Source organism: Chelon labrosus (genome assembly GCF_963514085.1).
Source record: "Chelon labrosus genome assembly, chromosome: 19".
Classification (NCBI taxonomy): Eukaryota; Metazoa; Chordata; class Actinopteri; order Mugiliformes; family Mugilidae; genus Chelon; species Chelon labrosus.
The window spans coordinates 13,314,940-13,336,128 of record NC_140352.1 but is presented as its reverse complement, the minus strand read 5'-3'; the positions used below and the strand labels follow the sequence as shown (position 1 = coordinate 13,336,128).

Genomic DNA, 21,189 nt, shown 5'->3' with positions numbered 1-21,189 from the left:
TTTTTTTTTTTTTTTATTAAATTGATCTCGGAGGCAGGTGCCTCAGAAGGCCTTGAAATGCCGTTCAGAAGAAAAGCACGCACACACAGAGCATGATTAAAAAATGAGAACTTTAAAATGATCACACACTGGAAGCTGGGAAGAATTTCCTGAGCAGGTTTACATGTGCACTCCACCTGACGCTGGGCTCCAGGATCGGATGTCGTCTCCTGTCTAGACCTGAAGGACTCGGCCCAGAAATAGCCCCGGAAAGAATAATATTAAAAAAAAAAACTGCTCCTGGCTCTTAGGAAGAAACCTCAAGGTTTATTTTGCATTTTTTTTCTCTTTTTATTATTTTACATATTTTGGGCGTTCGGAATTAAATGTTTCAGGCCATGGTATTCTGACAGAGAGTGCCAAGTGTTGGCTTTGATGTTCTCCAGGGTGCACCCGGGGTTTTAGGAAATTACTTGAAGCCAAAGGAATGTACATTTTTGGAGAACTACATACTGAGCCTATTGTTACATGAAGGTATTAACTGTAATAATCTCTGTAACACTCAAACTGTGCTGCAGAAAAAGCTGAAAGCCTCAGAAGGAACGAAGGCAACCAAGCCTCCCCATGTGATAAGAAAGGGCACAACTCTTCAAGCACCAGCTCTAACAGACGAAATAAATGTGATGTAAAATACACTGACCAGCCACATCATTATGAGAAGAAGAAGTAAATAACTCTGACCATCTTGTGACAATTCAATGTTCTGCTGGGAAACATTTGCACCTGGCACTCATGTGGATGTTACTTAGACATGTACCACCCACCTAGACCAGACCAGGCACCCCCACCCCATAGCAATGACACTCCTTGATGGAAGCAGCCATCCCCAGCAGGATGCAGCCTGACACAGGCACACACTCCAAATTCACTAGATCCCAAACTGATCAAATATCTGTGGGATCATCCACAGAAGACCGTTCCCTCAACCCATAGGGCCCAAAGGCCCCCACTAACAACATTCTGTTGCCTGTTACTCTAGTTAGTATGTTTAAATGCTGCATGTATGAATGTTTGTTTTTATATTTTTTTCTCTTTTCCTTCTTGTTTTCTGTTTCTGTTTGAGGCCGGCCTCAAGCAGATTGGTCTCCCCATATGAGCAGGGGTCTGCTAAAGGCGTCTTCCTGTTAAAAGGGAGATTTTATTCGCCACCATCGCCTTAGTGCTCTCAGGGTTTCAAGTTTTGGTTTTTCTTAAGCGTGTTTAGACAATCTGAATTGTTACCAGTATTATGTATAAACAAAACTTAACTGAACTGAAAAGCCAGCTCCATAAATAAAATGCTTTCCCACTTTGGTGTGGAAGTATTCTCCTACACAGAAGCCTGACCTCAACCACATCCAGCACCTCAGGGAGAGTCAGACCTCATCACCCAACATCTCTTAATGTTTATGTGGCTAACTGAGAACAAATTCCTGCAGCCAAGTTCAACTTGGAACCAGACGACTGGAGGCTGTTACAGCAGGAGATGAAAGGTTTTGGGAGAAGATCCTCAGCAACCACATGTATGTGGGTGTAACTGTTCTTCTGGCCACACAATGTAAAATAAAGAGCATCCTCTCACATACAAAAAAGTCAGCTGTGACTCAGTCCTTTGGCAGCGGGATCCCGACTGCTGTCTGCTGTCCCTGCATCTGCTGCTCAGCACGGGCCACCTGGTCCTGGGTGCAGCAGTCCTGCAGAAACACATTGGCGAGGTTTCGCAGACGGGGGCTCTCTGAGAGGGAGAAGCGCAGCATGCACTGCAGGATGCCTGGGTCGGTGATCTGAGAGCTTGACGCGGGAGTAGCGAGGTTCATAAGGGTGGTGATGGCTGACAGGACCGTCTCTTCTCTCTGGCTTGACAGACAGTTTGTGACCAAGCTTATCCCACTGCTCTGCAGGATGATGTCTCTGCATTCAGGGTCCATGCTGAGGTTACACAGCCCCCCTGGGAACACACAGGAGAAAAGAGAATAGGATGAAAAATCACTGTTTTATCAAAAACAAACGAAAGAGATGATTTATATTTTCTCTTGTGATGCTCACCCATCCCAAACTCCACAAAGTTTTCATTCTCCTCAGTCAGCATGTCCAAGAAGAGGTCGGTCACTTGAAGCTCCTTCAGATACTCCATGTTCTTTGGGTCGTACGCAAAATTAGCCAAGTTAGCCAGAACCTGCTCTTTTGCCTCTGATGTAGAGAAAAGAAAATTACTGGGATAAATTCATAATCGACTACAAACAACTAACATCAGCTCATCACAAACATAGAGGAAACTACATGTACTCCTCACTATGTAGTGAGAGGTTGCGGCACAGAAACAATCCACCAGAGGGCGCTAACAAGTTTCCAATGTAGGATGAAACAAGTGAGACAAAAATAATTATGCATTAAAAAGCGTTTCTAGCTTGTAAACACATAAACATGAATATCATTGTCAGTCTAACATTTGGTATGAGCCAACATACAATTGAAAAAGTACATAATTGTTAATTTAGGTGACAAAATAAATGTATTTCTTAATGCCCCTTTCATAAAATAACAATATTAAAATCTTACATATTGTATTGTTTCAAGTATTGTAAACCCGTACTTAAATAAAACACATTTTATGTATTTTTTAAATGAATCTGTTGGTAATTAATGAACAAACAACTTCAACCTCCCCTAGAACGACATTGCAGATAGAATAAAAAAATCTTCCCTTATCTTTGATTTATTGCAGGACTGATGTATTTGACTGCATTAGTGTCAGTTCTGTATATCTATTTATGGACTACATTTTAAAACCAAATCACTGAAACGTGACAAATGAAGCCGTTCTAACCTTCACTGTCGGTGTCCTGAAACTCAGTGACCAGAGTTTGTAAATATTCAAACCGGTCAGAAACTTCGGATGAGTCGTTTCTCGACATCATTCAGCAATAACTCAATTTAGCCGCTTTGTACAAACGCCAAAAGCAAATTGTCATGTTTGTTTTCAACTGTTTCCCGGTTTGGTCCGGTCCGAAAATGCGTCCGTGGGGCTCCTCCTATAAGAGCGACAGTTCCGTTTCGTAAATTCCTCTTTAAAATAACCCTTCAATACCAGCGAAAACTCGACCAGAATCAATATTTACTATATTTAATAATATTAAATATTACATATTCAAAATAATACAAAAATGTTCTCAGTTGGTTAAACTGTCACTGTATTGATTCAGTCATTTCATAAAATAGGGAAAATTAAGTAGTACGCTGAAGTTAGCTTTTGATTCGGACCGTTAGGCGAAGGTTAAATGATAATATTGATTAATTCACTTTTTATTTTTTTACCGCGAAACCTAAAGCTGGAAAACTTAACCCATTTGAAACAAAATTTAGTTTATAAATTCTCATCTACAAAAACCGGAAGACAACTGCCGCGTCGTACCGGAAGTCGATGTACGTGATTAACTGTGGGACAAGAAGGAGGCGTGTGTGGTTTAGTAACGTTCCTCCTGCCAATGCACAGTGGGAAAGGTCAGACAGAAAACTAATGCAGTTTTAATTTTATTTTTGTAGCCGTTCACTGGAGTTTAGATGCGATGACGCAACACAAGCTGTCCACCGTGAAGCGTCTAACCAAACCGGTTCTGTTCGGGACCATCATTGTTGGACTGGCCACTGCTTTCTTTAACAGGTAAGAGATATTTATTGTGGGGTCACCTGTCCAATTAATCATCGTTTATCTTTACCCAGCAGTGTTAATCAAAGCTGATCATTGTACAACTTATGAATTAAAATGTGCTCTTTATAGCTTTCTTTATAAATTAATCCGATCAGAAACTCTTTTAGGGGAAGCATGGCCACTTTAACCTCCCCTAAAACCATGATATACTAACATATATAATATATGTATATATAATAAACTAATATTATAATATTCTAATATGTTGTTTTTACGCGCTTTTCAGTTTGTACTATTTAACTTAAGTGGTGCAAAATTTGTGATCAGTCTATTTACTCCGATTAGCAGTAACATTATGACCACTCTGAAGTGAAGTAAATACCACTGATTATCTTGTAATCATGTCACCTGTCAGTGGGCGGGATATATCAGCCAGCCAGTGAACATTTTGTCCTTAAAGTTGATGTCGGATGTACGTGTGTGTTGCGTCACTTACCTGGGGAACACATGGCACCAGGATGCATTCATGTGGATTTTACGTCAACATGTACCACCTACCTCATCATTGCTGCAGACCATGTCCACAATTTCATGGAAATAGTATTTCCTGACGGCCTCTTTCAGCAGGATAGTGCTCCCTGGTTCAGGAAGGGTTTGAGCAACAACATCAACGAGTTCAAGGTGTTGACTTGGCCTCCAAATTCCCCAGATCTCAATCCAGTCCAGCATCTGTGGGATATTCTGGACAAACTAGTCCGACCCATGGAGGCCTAAAATCTCGACATAAAGCAGGACTTAAAGGATACCACAGCACACCTTTAGAGCTCTAGAGAAGCGCATGCCTTGACGTGTCAGGGCTGGTTTGGCAGCAAAAGGAGAACCTACATGATATTAGGTTGGTGGTCCTAATGTTATGGCTGATTGGTGTGCATAGACTGAAATATGGCCAGTGGGAGCATTTTAGGTTGTCTTTCCCTCCAGTTATAACAGAAGTTCTATTATAACAAGAATAAAAACAAAAATGAAGATTTCAACTAATCAGTTCACTTCTGTAAATTGAATAATTGTTTGTAGCTTTAGTAAACACATTGTTAAGATAAATGTTAAAAGGCTCATATTGGATATTAGACTAATATTGTAAATGTAAATGTGTAGCAGAGCCAGTCAGTTCTGATTAACTGTGAATTCCTCTGTCTTGTAGGCACAGGTTCTTTGAGGACGTGGCCGAGATCAGGGAAAAGGAGCGAGCCCACAACGAGGCCAGGAAGATGGAGGTCCTGCAGAGGCGACAGAGGCAGATGGAGGAGCTGGCCGAGAAGAAGAAGCAAGGGGGGAGCGGCTGAACACAACAAACCGGACCTCACTGCTGTTCTGCAGCTAAGCAGGTCTGCAAATATGGACAAAGACATTATCTTGTTAAGCTGAGGCTTTTAAATGCCTTCCCTCAGACCTGCTTTCAGTAATGGATTTATTTAAGTAATCGTCACACATTTGTTTCCAGTACGTACCAGTGAAGAAGTCTGCGCTGGTCACATGTGCCATGCAAGGACTGTGTGTACCTCAATCAGTGTAGCTACTATTTGAGACATAAACGATTTGATGAAAGCCTTGTACTTGCATGTTTGTCCAGCAGGTGGCAGACTACAACCTTCAGTACCATATCAGTGCAAGTTATAGCTCTTTTACATGAACCCACGTTGCCTTGATATTGCAATCGGAGTGTTATTGCTCCTGTTGGTTTCTGTTTATTTCCATCAGGTGTCTAAATCAAACAGCAGACTCTGATCCTTCACAAGCAAGAAACACGAAGTCCTCCTTCATTTTGTCAGTTTATTAAATTTCATATGCATCTCTTCTCTGTGATAGATCCAGGCAGCTCTCAGGAGACGGCTGATTGATTTTCATGTTGTGTAGGAATGAAATTAAAGTGTAAGCTGCTGGCAATGAAGGGAAAAATGCCTTCACTTGACAAAACATTAGGTACACTAGTGAATACATTCCAATATAGCAGTCCTGCACTAAACCATGGCTGCGTCACAAAGGTTGTAATTTAACTGGATCATCGTGTAGGAGGATATAGTTTGACTAAATGAAAATAGTTGAATCAACAACTCTGTTATGTCAAACTGATGATAAATACCAAAACCTTTATGAAGATAAGATTTAGTGCAGGAATGTTTTCATTAGTGTACCTAATGAACTGGCAAGTGCAACAGCTGTTTTACTGGTGGAAGAAGTATTCAAATCTTGTACTTGGCCAGATAATGTGCATAAAAGACCTAAATTATAATGACTCTATAAAAAACTAATAATAAAATGTATTATTTTATCATTACAAGAGTGTTAAATTATTAATAATAATGCACCAAACACGTGGTAATTTAATCTATGTGTAGCTAGTTTCAGGTAAATTACACATTACTGCCATTTCAAGCAACTTTTACATGTTAAATCTTAATCTGAGTGTAGTAGTAAAGATTAACATAGGAATTAATCGGTCCCGCAATATAAAAGTACCCCAAACATGTGGTGAAGTTCTTGAGGAAATGTATGTTGAAATGTCCTCAGTCATCCAGGTCATGGTACAAACAAAAAAACAAAGCTAAAACAAAGACAGCTGGACTTGATTTTTCTTGAAGGTGTTTCATCCAAGCAGCTTCTTCAGCTCTAAACTACTGCTGGGTGGCATCTGTCCATTAACAACCAGATTTCACCTGTAATTAGAGATCAACGCTCTAATTGCAGCAGATCTCTCTACAAAGTTCCACCCCAAGTACTCACACTCACCAGTAATCAGAGGAAGTTGTTTAGATTAACCTTAGGCGGTATCCTCTTTTCATGACTACTAATTTTCATTATTCATGACCACAAACTTTGTAGAGAGAGATCTACTGCAATTAGAGCAATGATCTCCAATTACAGGTGAGTATCTGGTCGTTAACAGCCTCTAGTCATGTTTCAGGTGGAGACCACCCACAGATGTTCCTCATAAAAAACTAAACTCCCCACCTGTCTTTTAGAAGTGAAGACTTCTATGAAACATTTTTTTAAAAAACCCTATAAATCCAGTTATCTTTGTGGTTTTAGATGATTTATGTCTGTATTCATAAAATTGTAAATTCAGTGTCTTTGGTGCAGTGGTTAGCACCGTATCCTCACAGCAGAGACAAGGTCTCTGGGTTCAAACCCGCCGTGGCCTTTCCTCTCAGAGTCTGCATGCTCTCCCTGTGTCTGCGTGGGTTTTCTCCAGGTGCTTCCTCCCACATTCGATGCACATGCTGGGTCAAGTGGTGACTCTAAATTGGCCATAGGTGTGAGTGTGAATGACTCTTTATATTAGTCCTGGGATATGCTCCAGCCTCTCCACAGGATTAGCGGTAATGGATAGATGTCTCTGTTTTGGACTGTTGACAATGTCCTTGTGTGCTCCGATAAACTGGCGTGGACATTTTTCCAAGTACCAAATACTTACAACAAGGCTGTAACAAGTGAGTATTGGTTTTAAATTTCAGATAATTGGATTGGAATTGGATTTCCGACTAGGAATCGTGGTGTGTTGCAGATATAACTTCCTCTGCATTAACGAGAGACATAGGTAGGAGGTGGAGTATAATTACATGTTTTATTGAAACATGCTATGAAAGAAATCTGAAATAAATTAAACCCACAGTAACAAACAAGCAATATTGCACTTGAATGAAAAAAAAAGAAAAATAAAGTCCACACAAAGTGCTTCACTTACAGAACTCAAAGTGTGTTTGTGTAATGAGTCGGATAAAACACTACAGAAAATATAAACGCTGGTTGAACTGGTCTGAACACTACGACCGCATCATGTTACCGGCTGGTTATTAACAACGATCAATATGACCAATACTGCACACGTCATGTCACCTAGTTCAGAAGTTAGATGGTGGGTTTGACTCGCTACAGGGACACAAAGACTCCCCGTGTCTTCTTTAGACAGCTTTGAGACCTAATAGAAGTTAGAGTTAACAGCTAAAAGCCAGATTCATTTCAGATCATGTTTAAAGATGTTTTGAAACGTCAATACTCAATGGAGACAAGTGGCCGATAATTATTCAGGACATCTGCACAACCCATTAAACCTGTGTGTGAGTTAAATAAAAATTAAGGGACTGTTTCCTCAAAGTTTTCAACACCATTTGCATAATTTTCCCCCCTTTTTTTTTTTTGACGATTTAGTCTCAGAAACCACAAATCAGGGGCAATCCTCAGCAAATCGAGAGGGATTTATAGTCTTTGTGAGTCGGTGGTCAAACAGCAGATACAGCAGCACAAACTATACAGACGGGGTCCGATAAATACAGCAGGGGACGAAGCACAAGTGTCAAGACGGTGTGGGAAGACGAGGAGAGGACCCAGTGGTAATAGTATAACCAAGTTTTACAGTTTTACAGCCATTTGCGTCGTCTCCCTTTGCCCTGCATCGGTTTTAGTGGAGGTTACCGTCACACAGCGAGGGGCACTAAACCAGAGGAGGCAGCAGGAGGGGCGGTGATGGCCGTGAGTTTACCAGGTTCCAGTCCGTTCATGTTCCTCCTGCAGAAAACAAAACATAAAACTGAGACTTTAAGACAGAAAGTGGTCAAACCCGTCACCAGACACAGACCCTTTTAATTTAAAAGGTGGTAAATGCAGAACCCCATTTCTGCCAGGTTAGGAAAATTGTAGGAGGTATGTCACCAAGTAGCAACCTCTGGGGATAAGTGAAGCCAACAGGTAGGACATGCAGTTCCTCTTATGTCCACTAGAGGCCACCTCCATACCAAGTCAATCCCTACAGGACGCCATGTTAAACGTAAGAGTATCTTTTAATCCTGACTATATATGGCCTTTATGTAGCATCAAATCACAAAAAAAGAACACTTGATCCAACATTGAACTTTTTTTTTTTAAAGTTTACGCAAGCATTTAAGGCGGTTAGTCAACAATACAGCAGGGGCAAAATTCAGAAATTAGCCAACTGCAGTTCCTCTAATCACCACTAGAGGCTGACTCCAAAAGCGTATCAATGCCCGCAGACCTTCATGTTAAAATATCCGACTTTACAACAGAAACACGTTTACAGCCTTGTACGAAAAACACTTTGGTCTCTAGAGTGAATTTCTGCATTTATGACAACTGTATTGAGGAGACTTTTTATAGAACTCACCTGTTTTAATTTATATCAAGGCTTATAAAACAAACCAGCCACAGATTATAGCGTCTACACAGTTTAACTGAAAACCTTTCAAGTTAATATGTTCTGCAAAAGAGTTTGTTGTATTTAATGGGACCATAGAGTGTAAATATTGTTTCATAAGCAAACTGAAAACAAAATACTCAAGTAAGCTTTTAAATTTATGCTTTGGTACGGTAAGTTTTACATTTCCTGTCACTTTTCCTCCTCAGACATCCTGAAGCTTTCTAAAAACCAAAACAAAGAGATGACCTGAGCATGTGCAGGTCACTCTGTCCTCACTGTCATCAACCTTCCTCTATCTCACACACACAGAGGACACAACAAACGTGAGGCGCCTTACACAACCTCGACCATCACATGTTGCTAAAAATGGAACCTGAACGCCGAGACCGGGAAGGAAGTTGGAGAGTCAGCCAGAAGCAGCCTGAACGACTGGTTCAGCTGGTTTCTTTCGTGGGTCGTTGTCGGGGTATGATCAGTATCCCATGCGTGGTTTAGGCTTGAGTCATGACTGGAAAGCACCACAAGCTTTAGAAAGTCAATTTGAAACAAAAAGCTGGGAAACTCATGGGAACTTTCTCGGTACAAACGTCAAAACGATTCCTGATTTTGATATGGAAAATAAGTAAACAACTTATTTCCAAGAATCAAGTTAGAAGGCAGATCTTATCTGACTGAAGGTGAACGCTATGTATTGTATACAACTCTGCACTAAAACCAGATGGACAGTGTCCTTGTTGTGTATGCACACTCTCCTTCTTACAACAGAAACGCACTGTCATCACAATAACCAACTGTCAGGAAGAGCATTTAGGAGTCTAACGGCAAAAAGTTAGAGCATCTGATATACATACCACTTGCCAAAACATTAGGTACGCTTGTAAATACATTATAATGCAACAGTCCTTCACTAAATCCTCCTTCATAGTGTTCAGTTGACGTTAAAACAGCATCAGAAAGGTGGTAATTGAACTGGATGATCATTTTGGAGGATGCAGTTTGTGGTGCTGTTAAACTGGATTGAATTAAAGCGTCGGTAAAATGTTAAAATAATAAAAGGAACGTGTCAGTATAACACAGCACAGTTCTATAGCACTACAAACCGCAGCCTTCGCAATGAAAACACAGTTGAATCAACAACTCTCTCAGTTAATTTAAACTAATGGTGAATACCAAAACCACATCATCTCCCCAAATAAGTCAGAGACACAAAGAGACACAACAAAAACACTCTGTTAACTATAATAAGGGTTAGATCTAAAACTAAACTCTCACACTTAAAAATTAAACCACCACCACAACCACCACCTTCAAAAAGTCATTGTCATCTAGCTCACACTTATGGTTATTTTTATTAGATGTGGAAGGAGGCTTGTTAGTACTCAGCAGCAGCATGCACCCTAACACACTCTGGTAACAGGTGAATTACCCAGAATCAACGTAGGGAACGTGACCATCTCAGTCCTGCTGGAGAAAATGCACACAAGTCTCAGATACTGCTCTGTATCTTCATCCTTCGCCACAGTAACACATCTGTATCCATATATCTGACAGTCTTCAGGCTGCAAGATTACAGGTGTGTGTGGATTTCACTCACGCTTTGTCAAAATACGATGTGTGGAGCGCTTGTGAGTAGTTGGCCGTGTTCGCATTGAGCGCGTTGCTGTTGTCGAGGCTGTAAGCCTTCCTCGCTTTCTGGTCCTTGGCAAAGTTCCTGCAGGCGGCAAGCTTCGACTCCAGAGCCTGCGGGGAGACAAATGATGGGGGAAAGACGGGGACTTTCTACGTGAGGCTGGAGGAGAAACCGAGGAGACCTGATATGTGGAAGATAAACAGGGAGGAGGGACGGCTCACCCCAACTTTCCGGAGTAAATCACTGACAATGTTGAGGGCCGATATTCTGGCGGAAGGAGTGAGCGGTGAGTTGCTGCCGTAACCATTCGATAGTACTGCACGGGAGATAGGAAAGAAAAAGCACAGTGACAGAGAGTTAAAATAAATAAATAAGTAAACAAACACAGTCAGTGTAAGAAAACTCAAAAAAAAAAAAAGAGTCTGAAACAACAAACCAACTGTGTTTCAATGAGACTGTGTCCATTTTTAGTTCAGGTTTTATCTACTATACCAAAGATCTTGGGAACAATGCATCTCCACAGCACATAAATCATTGAGCAAACACTTGTCATCTCAAATCAATGGATCACTACACTAACTATCTGTTGTGTGTGTGTGTGTGTGTCCTGACACGGAGTTATGATGCAAACTGTGGTACATAATGAGCGGTGAAGCCTTTTTGAGACGAACACAAACCTCAGATTATAACCGAACCCTGGAAGCTTCCACACACTCAACACGATGTCATCACGAATTAACCACATACTGATGTGTTGTTTTCTAATGAAAACACTCATCATAATAAATAATTCAGTTTGTTGGTCGTGTGGGTGATCCGTCAGCGTGACCCAGGACTCATTGTGTGTTCACATGACCAGAGGAATGAGGTCAAATGTGTTTCAAACCACGTCCTAATGTGGTCTTGGGTCCCGTCCAGGCCTTGCATTAACATCCATTCTGGGGAACGTAAAATACAAGTGCACTGGAGGTGGTCTACGTCGCATTTGTCTGCATTCTTTTGGCAGTGTGAACACACAATGAGTCCTGGGTCACATTAAAGACCACCTACTCAACAGGGATGATCTGTGGAAGAGGAGTTTAACTCATTCATTCAGAAAAAGACACACAACCACTGTTATAAATGATCACCTAAAAAGACCAAAGCACCGTAAGCGATGTCTGTTCAATAATAATGAGAGCCTTTAAAATATTCTGCCCTTGTAGCTGTTAACTAACTGAATAATAAATAAATCTAAAGGAGAATTAATAAGTTAATATAAGTGTGCGCTCCACAAATCCCCAAGCCAATGTGCAGCTTGTTCATCACATGGACATGCCTTGACGTGATAAAATCAGGAGCGTGGAGAACACTTTGAAAAAGAGCTGCTCAGATTTCCAGATTTTTCTGTGCTTGGTTAAAGTGGAGAAAGAAAAAAAGTGCATTTAAAGGAGAGAGGACTGCAGATACCTGTTGTGTTGGCAAAGGCGTTGTCCAGACCTTTGCTCAAAGGGGTGGCAGGGAGGGACAGCGAGGCCTGGACAGCACTGTCCATTTTCACACTGTCCTGCGTGGGCGAACTTGGAGCCGACATCCTGTCGGCCTGCCTCTCTCGCACGGCAAGCTCCTGCCGCAAGTCTTAAAAAAACAAACAAAAAAAAAACAGGAAATATATGTACAAATTAGTGGGAAAGCAGACATTATAACTCATTAAAGAGGAGGTGAAGTGCAGCAGCTGTACGTTATTGATCAGCAGAGGAGATCGACAGCGCGGCTCATTAGTGAAGTCAATAATCACCTCTGGCTTCGTCCTTTAATCTCTGCACAGAGACCAGCAGCGACTCCTTCTCATCCAACTCGCTCTCCAGGAAGGCGTTCCTCTCGATGGCCTGGTTCAGACGCTGCTCAAAGTTCTCCAGAGACACGATGGTGGCCCTGAGAGAATCACATTTCATTAGTTCCCCGTGCTTACCCTCAGAGACAGGTCCTGTATTTTTACTAATTATCCATCAGCTGCCAATGAGCGATCAGTATCACAAGCTTGTGTTCTTGCAGTATTGACTGTAATCCAGTTTAATCCAGCAGTGGTGTTGCATTTGAAGCATTTGCTGAATTGTAAAAAGGTTTTAAAGACACCTTTTGGCTCTTTCCAAGTCGTCATTGGACTGTTCGAGCTCTCTGACGTATTTGTGGAGCTGCTCCTTGATGCTGCGTGTCTGACCGAGGTCGTCCTCCAGCATGGAGATCTGCTTGTAGCTCTGGGAGTAGTGCTGCTCCAGCTTCTCCTGAGGAGGTAGAGCAGGGCGGGATGAAGACAGACGGGACACACTGCTCACACGACACATGCACTTAACCTACAAACAGTGTGTCGTATAGGAAGATAATTAAACAGCCCCTGATGCGCACCGCCATCCATTTTTCAGTGCTCCGCTCATTTTCTTTCCATTCAGGCAGCGGATGGGAAACGTGACCTATATATCCAGCAGCTCCGAGACAATCGGCTCGATAAATACCACCGGGCTCTGTCTGTATGTCTGACCTATATGTGATGTTAAAGTGGGGTCTGAATCAACCACAGGAAGCTGTATGAATGCAAGAGAACCTCAGTTTGCCCTCATTCAGCAAAAAAACTATATGTCACATTTGTCCAATGTTGTGTTTTATGACTATTTGGGAAAATGCGTGTTTTTTTTAAACATTCGTATGTCATTAAGGTCGATCTAATGTTGCAAGATACTGTATGAACATACTGATGTCCAAAAATATTGACTTATTTTCTAACAGATTGCCCTATTTTCAGGAATGTTTCATGAGTTTTTCAAAGGTTTTCTGAATGGTTTATTGCTTCTTAAATTGCTGTTGTATTACCATAATGGATCCACAGTACATTTGTACGGTTTGTGGGGGAAAACTACAGCTATAATAGCTTCTCCAAAAACCAAATTCGCTTAATGCGTGGAGTCTAAAATCTATCAGACACTTTGGCACAAGCGTCTTAAACCTCCTGCTGGCTCGACTCGCTCGGCTGGAAATGTGGCACTTGCGTTTTGGTAATTATGGAGCGAGAATGAGACACAGTCTGATGCGTTATTTATGAGTTGTAGCGATCAGCTGCATCAAGACATGGCCAGATAAGGACAGAACGGGTGGTGAGCTTGGAAAAGATGTACCTCAGCACCACACCGAGGCGAGATTATCATTTATATAGACTATTCCATCTCCAGGATTATACTCCTTACTGAGGCCAGTGAATCTGTTAATAACTGTTTCTCTTGGGTTTCCAGCAAGCACAAACCTACGAGAAATGAGACGTCCAACCCTGTTCTGTTATGCGAGGATGAGGTCTCAATATAATATAAGTGTGATCTAGATATGAGCTCATATGTCCAACCACAAAGACAAAGCTGCTGGCTGATTAAAAAAAAAAAAATAGATTCATTAATAAACTGTGTGCATTCATGGCAGCAGCTGTTACAGCCTGACTTCAAGTTTCCTCACTCCCTAGAGACCACACTCAAGGACGGGCAATGACATAAAATGGCTACATCAATATTTAATTCAAGGGTACACAGGAAGACATGATGTACTTGTTTAGCACGTGCCTAATGTATTGTTAATATCAGATGCATGTACGTAACGATCGCCTCATCCACAAAGTCACATTTACAGCCAAGCTCCTTAAATACAACATACAGTTACGAATTTTAATCAACAAAGCAACGTCAGTGGAGGTCTAGCCTGTCAGAACTTCCCCTTTCTGTGTTAGAGAGTTGGTCTGAACTCTCTCCATTGGGAATTGATTATGCTCCAGCAAAAATCTGCTGGGCCAGTCAAAGCGTTTGGGTGGACACAGCGACATAGTCATATACGTCAACCAAGCAACGTGGATCTGGATTAGTTTACAACAAAGTGACTCTGATTGGTTGGAGGACTAACTGCATCGGTTGAAACGTACCCCGTGAAGAAATCCAAATGTTAGAAGACGCATATTCTGAAAAGAACTGAGTCTGATTATGCAAGGTTAGTGGAGGTCAGGACGATGTAAAAATGTAAACAGGCAAAGCATCTTCATGAACTTCAAAATTCAAAGAAGTCCAGTTGCATTTGTTTTAGCTTTGTTGTTTTTTTTTTCTAGTCAAAGTCAATGTTATGCCTGATCGTATGTATCGTTATGTCTTTGTCAGGATTTTCTCATCGACACTCAGGAACCTTTCCTCCCTCAGTGCTTTGCAGTTACCTTGAGGTTTTCGACCTCATTCTTGAGTCTTTGGTTCTCCGACTGTAGGTCCTTCATGCGATGCTCGGCCTGGCCCAGCTGTGCCTCTAGCTCGGCCTCCAACTCCCTGCTCCCCTCCTGAAACTCTAGCAGCTCCTCCTGAGCCTCCTGGCAGCTGTGGGCAGACAGACAAAAACCCATTAGATAACAAGTCAGGACAGAAAGAGGCCGGTATACACCCTGGGAGACACTGCAGGTGGATGCATTCGTCATCAGCTAAAAAAACATTTAATTTTTTTTCAACTTGTCTGGTCGCTGGAGCTTTGACCGAGTTGCAATTCCCCAAACTCATATTTTTTGTCACAAAGAGGGTAGTTTAGTAAATTAAACATGCAAATACATTTCTTCTCAATCTGGTTATTATATTCTACTCTCTATAACTCTATAATACTGCAAAAATACTAATTAACTTTAGCATTGGGTGATATGCTAGCTAAGGAATGATAGTTGCTAGCATCGAGACGCTTAGCAACTGCACTTTGAAGATAGATTTTGTGCAGAGGTTCAGTATAAGAGATCATTTTTAGATGACTTTTTTTTAAACTCAATCACAGAAGGGTTTACAAAAATGATCACAACATACAATTGGCCATGTAATCGCACACCAGCTCTAGCATGAAGTGCTGATTAGCATGAGTCTGCTGATATTATCACACACACAAACCCAGCTGTCTATGAATGGCATCATGTGAACCAAAGTGCTGGAGGTGGCTCCAAGCCAGGAAGTCCATTTGTGTCCACTCCACTGTGGTGACGCTCAGTCAGAGCTGGCTTTGAACTGGTTTCGCTTTTGAAAAGGTTGTAAATTTGCACACTGGTGCTTCCTCTTCACAGAAAATACTCCAGCCGGTGTACCTGAATAGTAGGAGGGAACCCTCCAGGGGGCAAATTAGACTCATTTACTTGATTTTCCACCTTATTTAACACTTAACACTTAAATTGCTGTTTTTCCACTAATTATGTGATGGTTAGGGATTCTGAGTCAGCTCCAGTATCATCTTATTGCAGAGATGGAGATTATGCTAATTTCAGACTATGGCCAGTGTCAGGGGATTGTTAAGGGGATTTGTTGTCATCAAGCATAAGATCCACCACAGAATAAAACAATTAATTGCCACGTCTGATGCTCATTTTCAGCCCCGACATACCGCATTCTTCTGATCAGGCTGTTGTTGTGCTAATAAAGTGTAGACTGAACGTAACATTAAAAACCAAATCCTTATAAAACATTATCTTTTCATGTAATCTACAACAATAAATCTTATTGGCTCCTCAAGGGCAATGGAATCTAACTATAAATACAAGCAGTATCTCGTTTTAAGTTGGCTACCTGACAACTTTCCTTTTAGCTTTTATTTTGGTTTCCACCAACTTCTGAGAAAAACACAAGGCTTTCAGTTGCCAAATATTTTTTTTTGCAGGACAGGTTGGACAAATCTAACTCATGTTTAAACATTAAGAAGTAAAGTGGACGTTTAACGGCCAAAAACCAAAGACAACACAGTGACAGCAGTGACAGTAAACCAAAACGGTGAAGTTGTGAGCGACAAAACCGAATCCATGAACACAGCGATGTTGAAAATGTAGGCGAAATTATGGTTGTCTTTAGCTTTCCGACTGCAAGGCACACCACTGTCACCAAACAGTGTCACCTGAGGCCTTTGAATCCATTCCAGAATAATCGTTTCCTTACTGAACGATGCAACAGGCCTGAAGGGAAGCATAACAAACATGACCCGAGACTAAAGAGCTTTAAAGCTGCTGATCAAGTGTGATGTGTCATGTGATGTGAAGAAAACCAGAAAACCTACATAATGGCCTATAAGACAGTTCCTCAGCTTTTTAAGAATGGATGTTAAACTCAGCTTTTTAACTTAATGAAGAATTGATGAAAATGTGATGTGATCAAAAGCTTCAGAAAACTACTAAAGTGAGTCTGGTTTGCCTGCTTTTTTCCCCCAGGTCAATTATAGGAGTATTAAAGCCACTATAACATTAGGTGCCTCAATAACACAGTTAATTTCATTATTATCAATGCTGAAGAAATCACTTATGTCACATAACAGGATGTGGCCTCGACTCTGAAGGAACCTATTGTCTTGAGACTCTTACATAAATGGGCGTAGACCTCGGTTTGTTTCCTCTGTCGCTGGGTGTAGTTATTTCAATCAGCTGATTGACATGTCAGCTGACCGTGACACATTAGAGTATAAGATAAGATTTCGGCTCATTTTAGTTGTCGGATCATAAATAATGGCGAGAATTATTATATAAACCCATGAAAGGATGGAAAGACAAAAGAGACACGGGAGGCTTTTATGTTCAATGTGAAAGAAGAGTCGTCGCTTTGGGGGAGAAGGAATAAGCTTTCATCGCTCATCCCATATCCAGTAAAAGTGTCACTGGATATGCCAACACCGCTTTTTAATTGAAAGGGTAATAATGGCTGACAAGACAGCCGACGAAGCATTCCTGAAGTGAGCAGTTGTTCCCACAGACAGTGTGAGGCGTGGAGATAGTATCACATCTTGGTGTTTAAAGGTTTTTAACAAAGGTTCTGCTCAGACCTTGCATTAACACCCAACCAGGGTAATCTGATCACAAGAGGCCAGCTCTCAGTATCTGTGCTCACACCTGGCATTAAAATGTGACTCCACCTTTGTCCCCAGCCAGCACTTAAGACCTCACTTTCTCTGTATGTAAATAAAAACCAACATCATTTAGGACACAGTAAAATATTTGAACAAATGCTGTCTCTAATGGATCTCTACCTACAGCTGGATCAGAACCATGAACAGCTGTTTATCGTGTGGCATCATAACTTGGGGAGATGATACGTATTTTGGAACAAGCTGTAAAATCTCTCTCTTTCACTACAAGTTAACGTGCCCTAACATTTATTTTAGAGAGTATGCTCAGATTATAACTGAGCCCTGGAGCTTCCATACTCAGAGTAATGTCACTGCTGAGCTGTTTGAAGCACTGAAAGAAAAATCTCAGACTTATTTAATATTTTAAACCCTTTTGAGTAGGTGTTCTTCACTGTGACCCAGGACTCATTGTGGACTCACAGGACTCAGTGAGGACATATGTGTCCCAGACCACCTCCAAATGTGCTCTGGGATCAAATCAGTCAAACTGATTGCCCAGGATGGATGCTAATACAAGTTTTGAACGAGACTGAAGAGGCTCTGCAATTCACAGATGCACTGGTGGAAGAAGCACCGAGATCTGAGAACAGTGTTGCACTACAGATATATAAAAGTCCAGCTCTCACACACGCACACAAACAATTTTCTGATGGTCAACGAATCTGTTTAGTCAGATGTTGCACTTTGGCAACATAAGAAGTACTTTACAGTATCATAAACCACTTTTAGATACTGTACTTGCTGGAATAGTTTACTATAAGTTATAAAACAGAATAGCTGCAGAAGGAGTTACATACCCTTTCTTGTACTTGAGGGAAAGAGCCTTCCAGAAGTCAATTTCCTCATCCTTTGAGGTGAATTTTGGTATCATGTCCATCTCCATTGCAAACCAATCTAGACAAGAAGGAAAAACAGAAGGGAAACAAGATTACAATGGAATAAAAGATAGTCTGTTATGATTTACAATCTTGCGTGAAATCTTTGCAGTGAAAAATCCTCATTTTCATAGTCGTTCTCTAAGCCCTTAAATCTCTACAACAGCATCAAGTGAGAACTACACTTTCAAACCAATTATTTAAACCACAGCCGGGAATCAAAGCTCAGAAACACTCCCTGCAGACTTCCAGCGACACTGAAGAATTCAGCATCAGACAATTTCCCAAAAGATGTTTTCCAGAGTTTTAGCAGAACTTTAATTTTCAAGACATCACAGACTGACCCAAATAAGAGCACACTGACAATATATTATGCTTTAAATGTGTAAAAGTGGTGCACCAGCTAGCTGTTTTACCACTTGATCAGCAAAAAATCTAAAATTAAACTGCATAATTTTAAAAAATAAAGCACAAATCACAGGAGAAACAGGAGGAACAGAAGCCTCATTCATCACACTGACTCATAATTAGTATGAAGTTAAACCTTCCACAGTAAATTAGCTGCGAGCAAAAAGATGCAGCAGAACCGTCTGACCCAAACAACGCTGCAGGCTTAGGCTGGTTAATTAGTAGCTAAAGCCTCAAGTAGACATTTTTATGAACGCTGAATGTCATTGTATAATGCTTAGGTGCTCATTCACAGGTGACGTTGAAACAACTCTTACGGTTAGAAGGTGAAGAAGAATGGCAGGAATCTGGTGACGCAGAACAAAATGGGCAGAAAACGTTCTTTGCTTGGTGTGGTTTTATAAGATCTAACGTGGAAACTTCCATTTGTAAATGGAATAACAAGTACAAGTTTTAACTGAATCCTAGGACAAGCGATTACAGAAGATGAATAACTGAATGAATGAATGAATGAATGCCAAAATGAAGCACTAAAATCAATTTAACGGCAAGTCTGAGCTGAAAGCTGAGCTAAAATTTTAAACTTAGTGAATTAAATGTTGAGATAAAAATGTCAACAGTTGTTACTCCTATGCCGAGCCTTTCTAGCATCCTAATATTAAGGATCAGATGTTATCGGCGACACACACACACAGACCACACTGGCAAGCATGACTCAAACAATATGATGGGAAAAGGATGATCTCAGGCTTTAGACCTAGACTGGATGCCGGTAATCATTAGGAATTATGTTTAAGATGTGATTTAATTTTTAAATAAACAAATCAATACATAAATCAATGTGTAACTCTGATATTACATTAAATTTCTTTTTTTTTTTCTGGGCAAGATACCGCCACTTTTAAGTCTGTTTTCACAAGAACCAGCTCCAAAGTTAGCATGTGGTTAGCTTAGTTTAGAATTAGGACTGGAAATAGAGGGAAACTGCTAGCCTGTCAGTTCAAAGGTTAACTCACAAAAAAGGTACATCTTAAGCTCACACATTAGTAAAAACAAAAGATTTCTACACATTTCACTCTGAATAATACAAATTACATTAAACCACATGAAAAACGATCTGGAGAGGAAACTAAAATGATATTACAGCAGAGGAAAAAAAACAACACAAGCCATTTTGTGTGTGTATATATATATATATATATATATATATCAAATATGGGTCAACGTGTAGCTTTTGGAGCACAATTGTAAATTATTTAAGATTTAAACAAGCCACACGGTAAACTATTACCATATATTATTTAATTATTTGAGTTCCTTACTTATAAAATGACCCTGTTGAGCACTGATCATATGGTAATCTGTACAAGCAGAGCCACCGCCTGCAGGGGAGGAGATAATCTAAAAAAAAACTTCTACCGAGAAAGGATATTTAAATAAACGCAATAAAATCGCGTTAAATTTAATTATCAGTTTTTAATTTTAATTATCAGTTTTGAATGCTGACATAAAATCAGGGAATCAAAAAATATGACACCATGACTGGAGGCTGGAAGCAGCGATGATGCTGAGCTCAGCTGTCAAAACTGGGTGTGCAAACAAGCCGAAGAAACGAGGAGAAAATAACAAAAAGAAGACTCACAGATGTTACAAAAAGCAATAAAGCTTTAAGAGCAAAGAAAGGAGATAGATATACTGAATACAGTACCTGAACATCGCCTGTAGCCGTGTTGTTTATCGGTTCATGATGGTCGGTGGTGTGAGCTGCTGAGGCCAACCAGTCCTCTTTACTGTCTGCTGCGCTCCGCTGGGTATTTAAAGGGAAATACACCCTGAATACGAATATTTATTACAGATTTAATTTGACACCTTAAAGGCAGAAATTGGCGTAAATAAATGAGAATTAATAGATTCTAATAATTAAATGAGATATTATTTTAAAATAGAGAAAATATTACAATATCAGTAAAAGTTTCGGAGTTAAAAAAAGTGCCAGAAAATAAATTAAACATTAAAAATACTGCTAACTTAGCCAACCAGCTAACTTTGTTTATTTATAATAATAATAATGTGCCTAATAGTAATAATAATAGTAATAACTTACATTGATAAAAATAAATGTAATAGTCTTTTTTAGGGTAGATTTCCGTCAGTGTTTTCCTGCTCGAGGGCTTCGGTGCTGCGCAACAACTGCGCATAACTCAAGGTAAATGATAAATTAGCATCACCTGCCGGCTGTCGACCACAACAGCGTTTGGTACTATGATGCTGGGCACGGTTTATACGATACATTTATACGATGAAAGCCTAAACTATGAGATATAACATTCAAAATTGAATTTACAAGTATATATAATAAAATAAAAATGTAAATTTTTACTTAGAAATAAACATTATTCAATTAAAAGCCAAAAATTATAAGGTACACCAACACACATTTTCATTAACAAATTAAAAACGTCTACATTTCTACTTTAAATTCAAAATTAAGCGA

At 40.3% G+C, this 21,189-nt stretch overlaps 2 protein-coding genes across 5 annotated transcripts; both read right to left on the bottom strand.

Moving 5' to 3' along the window:
* Positions 1–16: 16 nt before the first annotated feature.
* armc7 (armadillo repeat containing 7) lies at positions 17–3,207 on the bottom strand. Its single transcript, XM_084568034.1, has 3 exons — positions 2,846–3,207; positions 2,065–2,208; positions 17–1,966 (listed from the first exon to the last, which is right to left on the bottom strand). The coding sequence occupies exons 1-3, from the start codon at positions 2,934–2,936 to the stop codon at positions 1,623–1,625; spliced, it is 579 nt and encodes a 192-aa protein (XP_084424160.1). The 5' UTR covers positions 2,937–3,207; the 3' UTR covers positions 17–1,622.
* Positions 3,208–7,002: 3,795 nt separating this feature from the next.
* ndel1a (nudE neurodevelopment protein 1-like 1a) lies at positions 7,003–20,477 on the bottom strand. Of its 4 annotated transcripts, XM_084567449.1 has the most exons (10): positions 20,404–20,477; positions 18,210–18,306; positions 14,723–14,876; positions 12,622–12,770; positions 12,284–12,420; positions 11,956–12,123; positions 10,728–10,822; positions 10,471–10,616; positions 10,303–10,337; positions 7,003–8,230 (listed from the first exon to the last, which is right to left on the bottom strand). In XM_084567449.1, exons 2-10 carry the CDS (start codon positions 18,293–18,295, stop codon positions 8,220–8,222), a joined length of 981 nt encoding a protein of 326 aa, XP_084423575.1. In that variant the 5' UTR covers positions 18,296–18,306; positions 20,404–20,477; the 3' UTR covers positions 7,003–8,219. The 4 variants fall into 4 exon arrangements, with proteins under 4 accessions (XP_084423575.1, XP_084423572.1, XP_084423573.1 ...); XM_084567446.1 differs by lacking the exon at positions 10,303–10,337; XM_084567448.1 differs by lacking the exon at positions 7,003–8,230 and having other exon boundaries at positions 8,272–10,337.
* Between the last annotated feature and the right edge of the window lie 712 nt (positions 20,478–21,189).

Bases quoted from the DNA above. Each gene is read 5' to 3' on its own strand.
- ndel1a (XM_084567446.1), bottom strand. From the start codon at position 18,295: ATGGAGATGGACATGATACCAAAATTCACCTCAAAGGATGAGGAAATT. The intron at 12,421-12,621 runs GTGTCTTTAAAA...TGATTCTCTCAG, and splicing joins GACTTGGAAAGAGCCAAAAG to GGCCACCATCGTGTCTCTGG. The intron at 8,231-10,470 runs GTGAGTGAAATC...TGTTTTCTGCAG, and splicing joins ACATCGTATTTTGACAAAGC to GAGGAACATGAACGGACTGG.
- armc7 (XM_084568034.1), bottom strand. From the start codon at position 2,936: ATGATGTCGAGAAACGACTCATCCGAAGTTTCTGACCGGTTTGAATAT. The intron at 2,209-2,845 runs GTTAGAACGGCT...TCTCTACATCAG, and splicing joins TCAGGACACCGACAGTGAAG to AGGCAAAAGAGCAGGTTCTG. The intron at 1,967-2,064 runs GTGAGCATCACA...GTGTGTTCCCAG, and splicing joins CTTTGTGGAGTTTGGGATGG to GGGGGCTGTGTAACCTCAGC.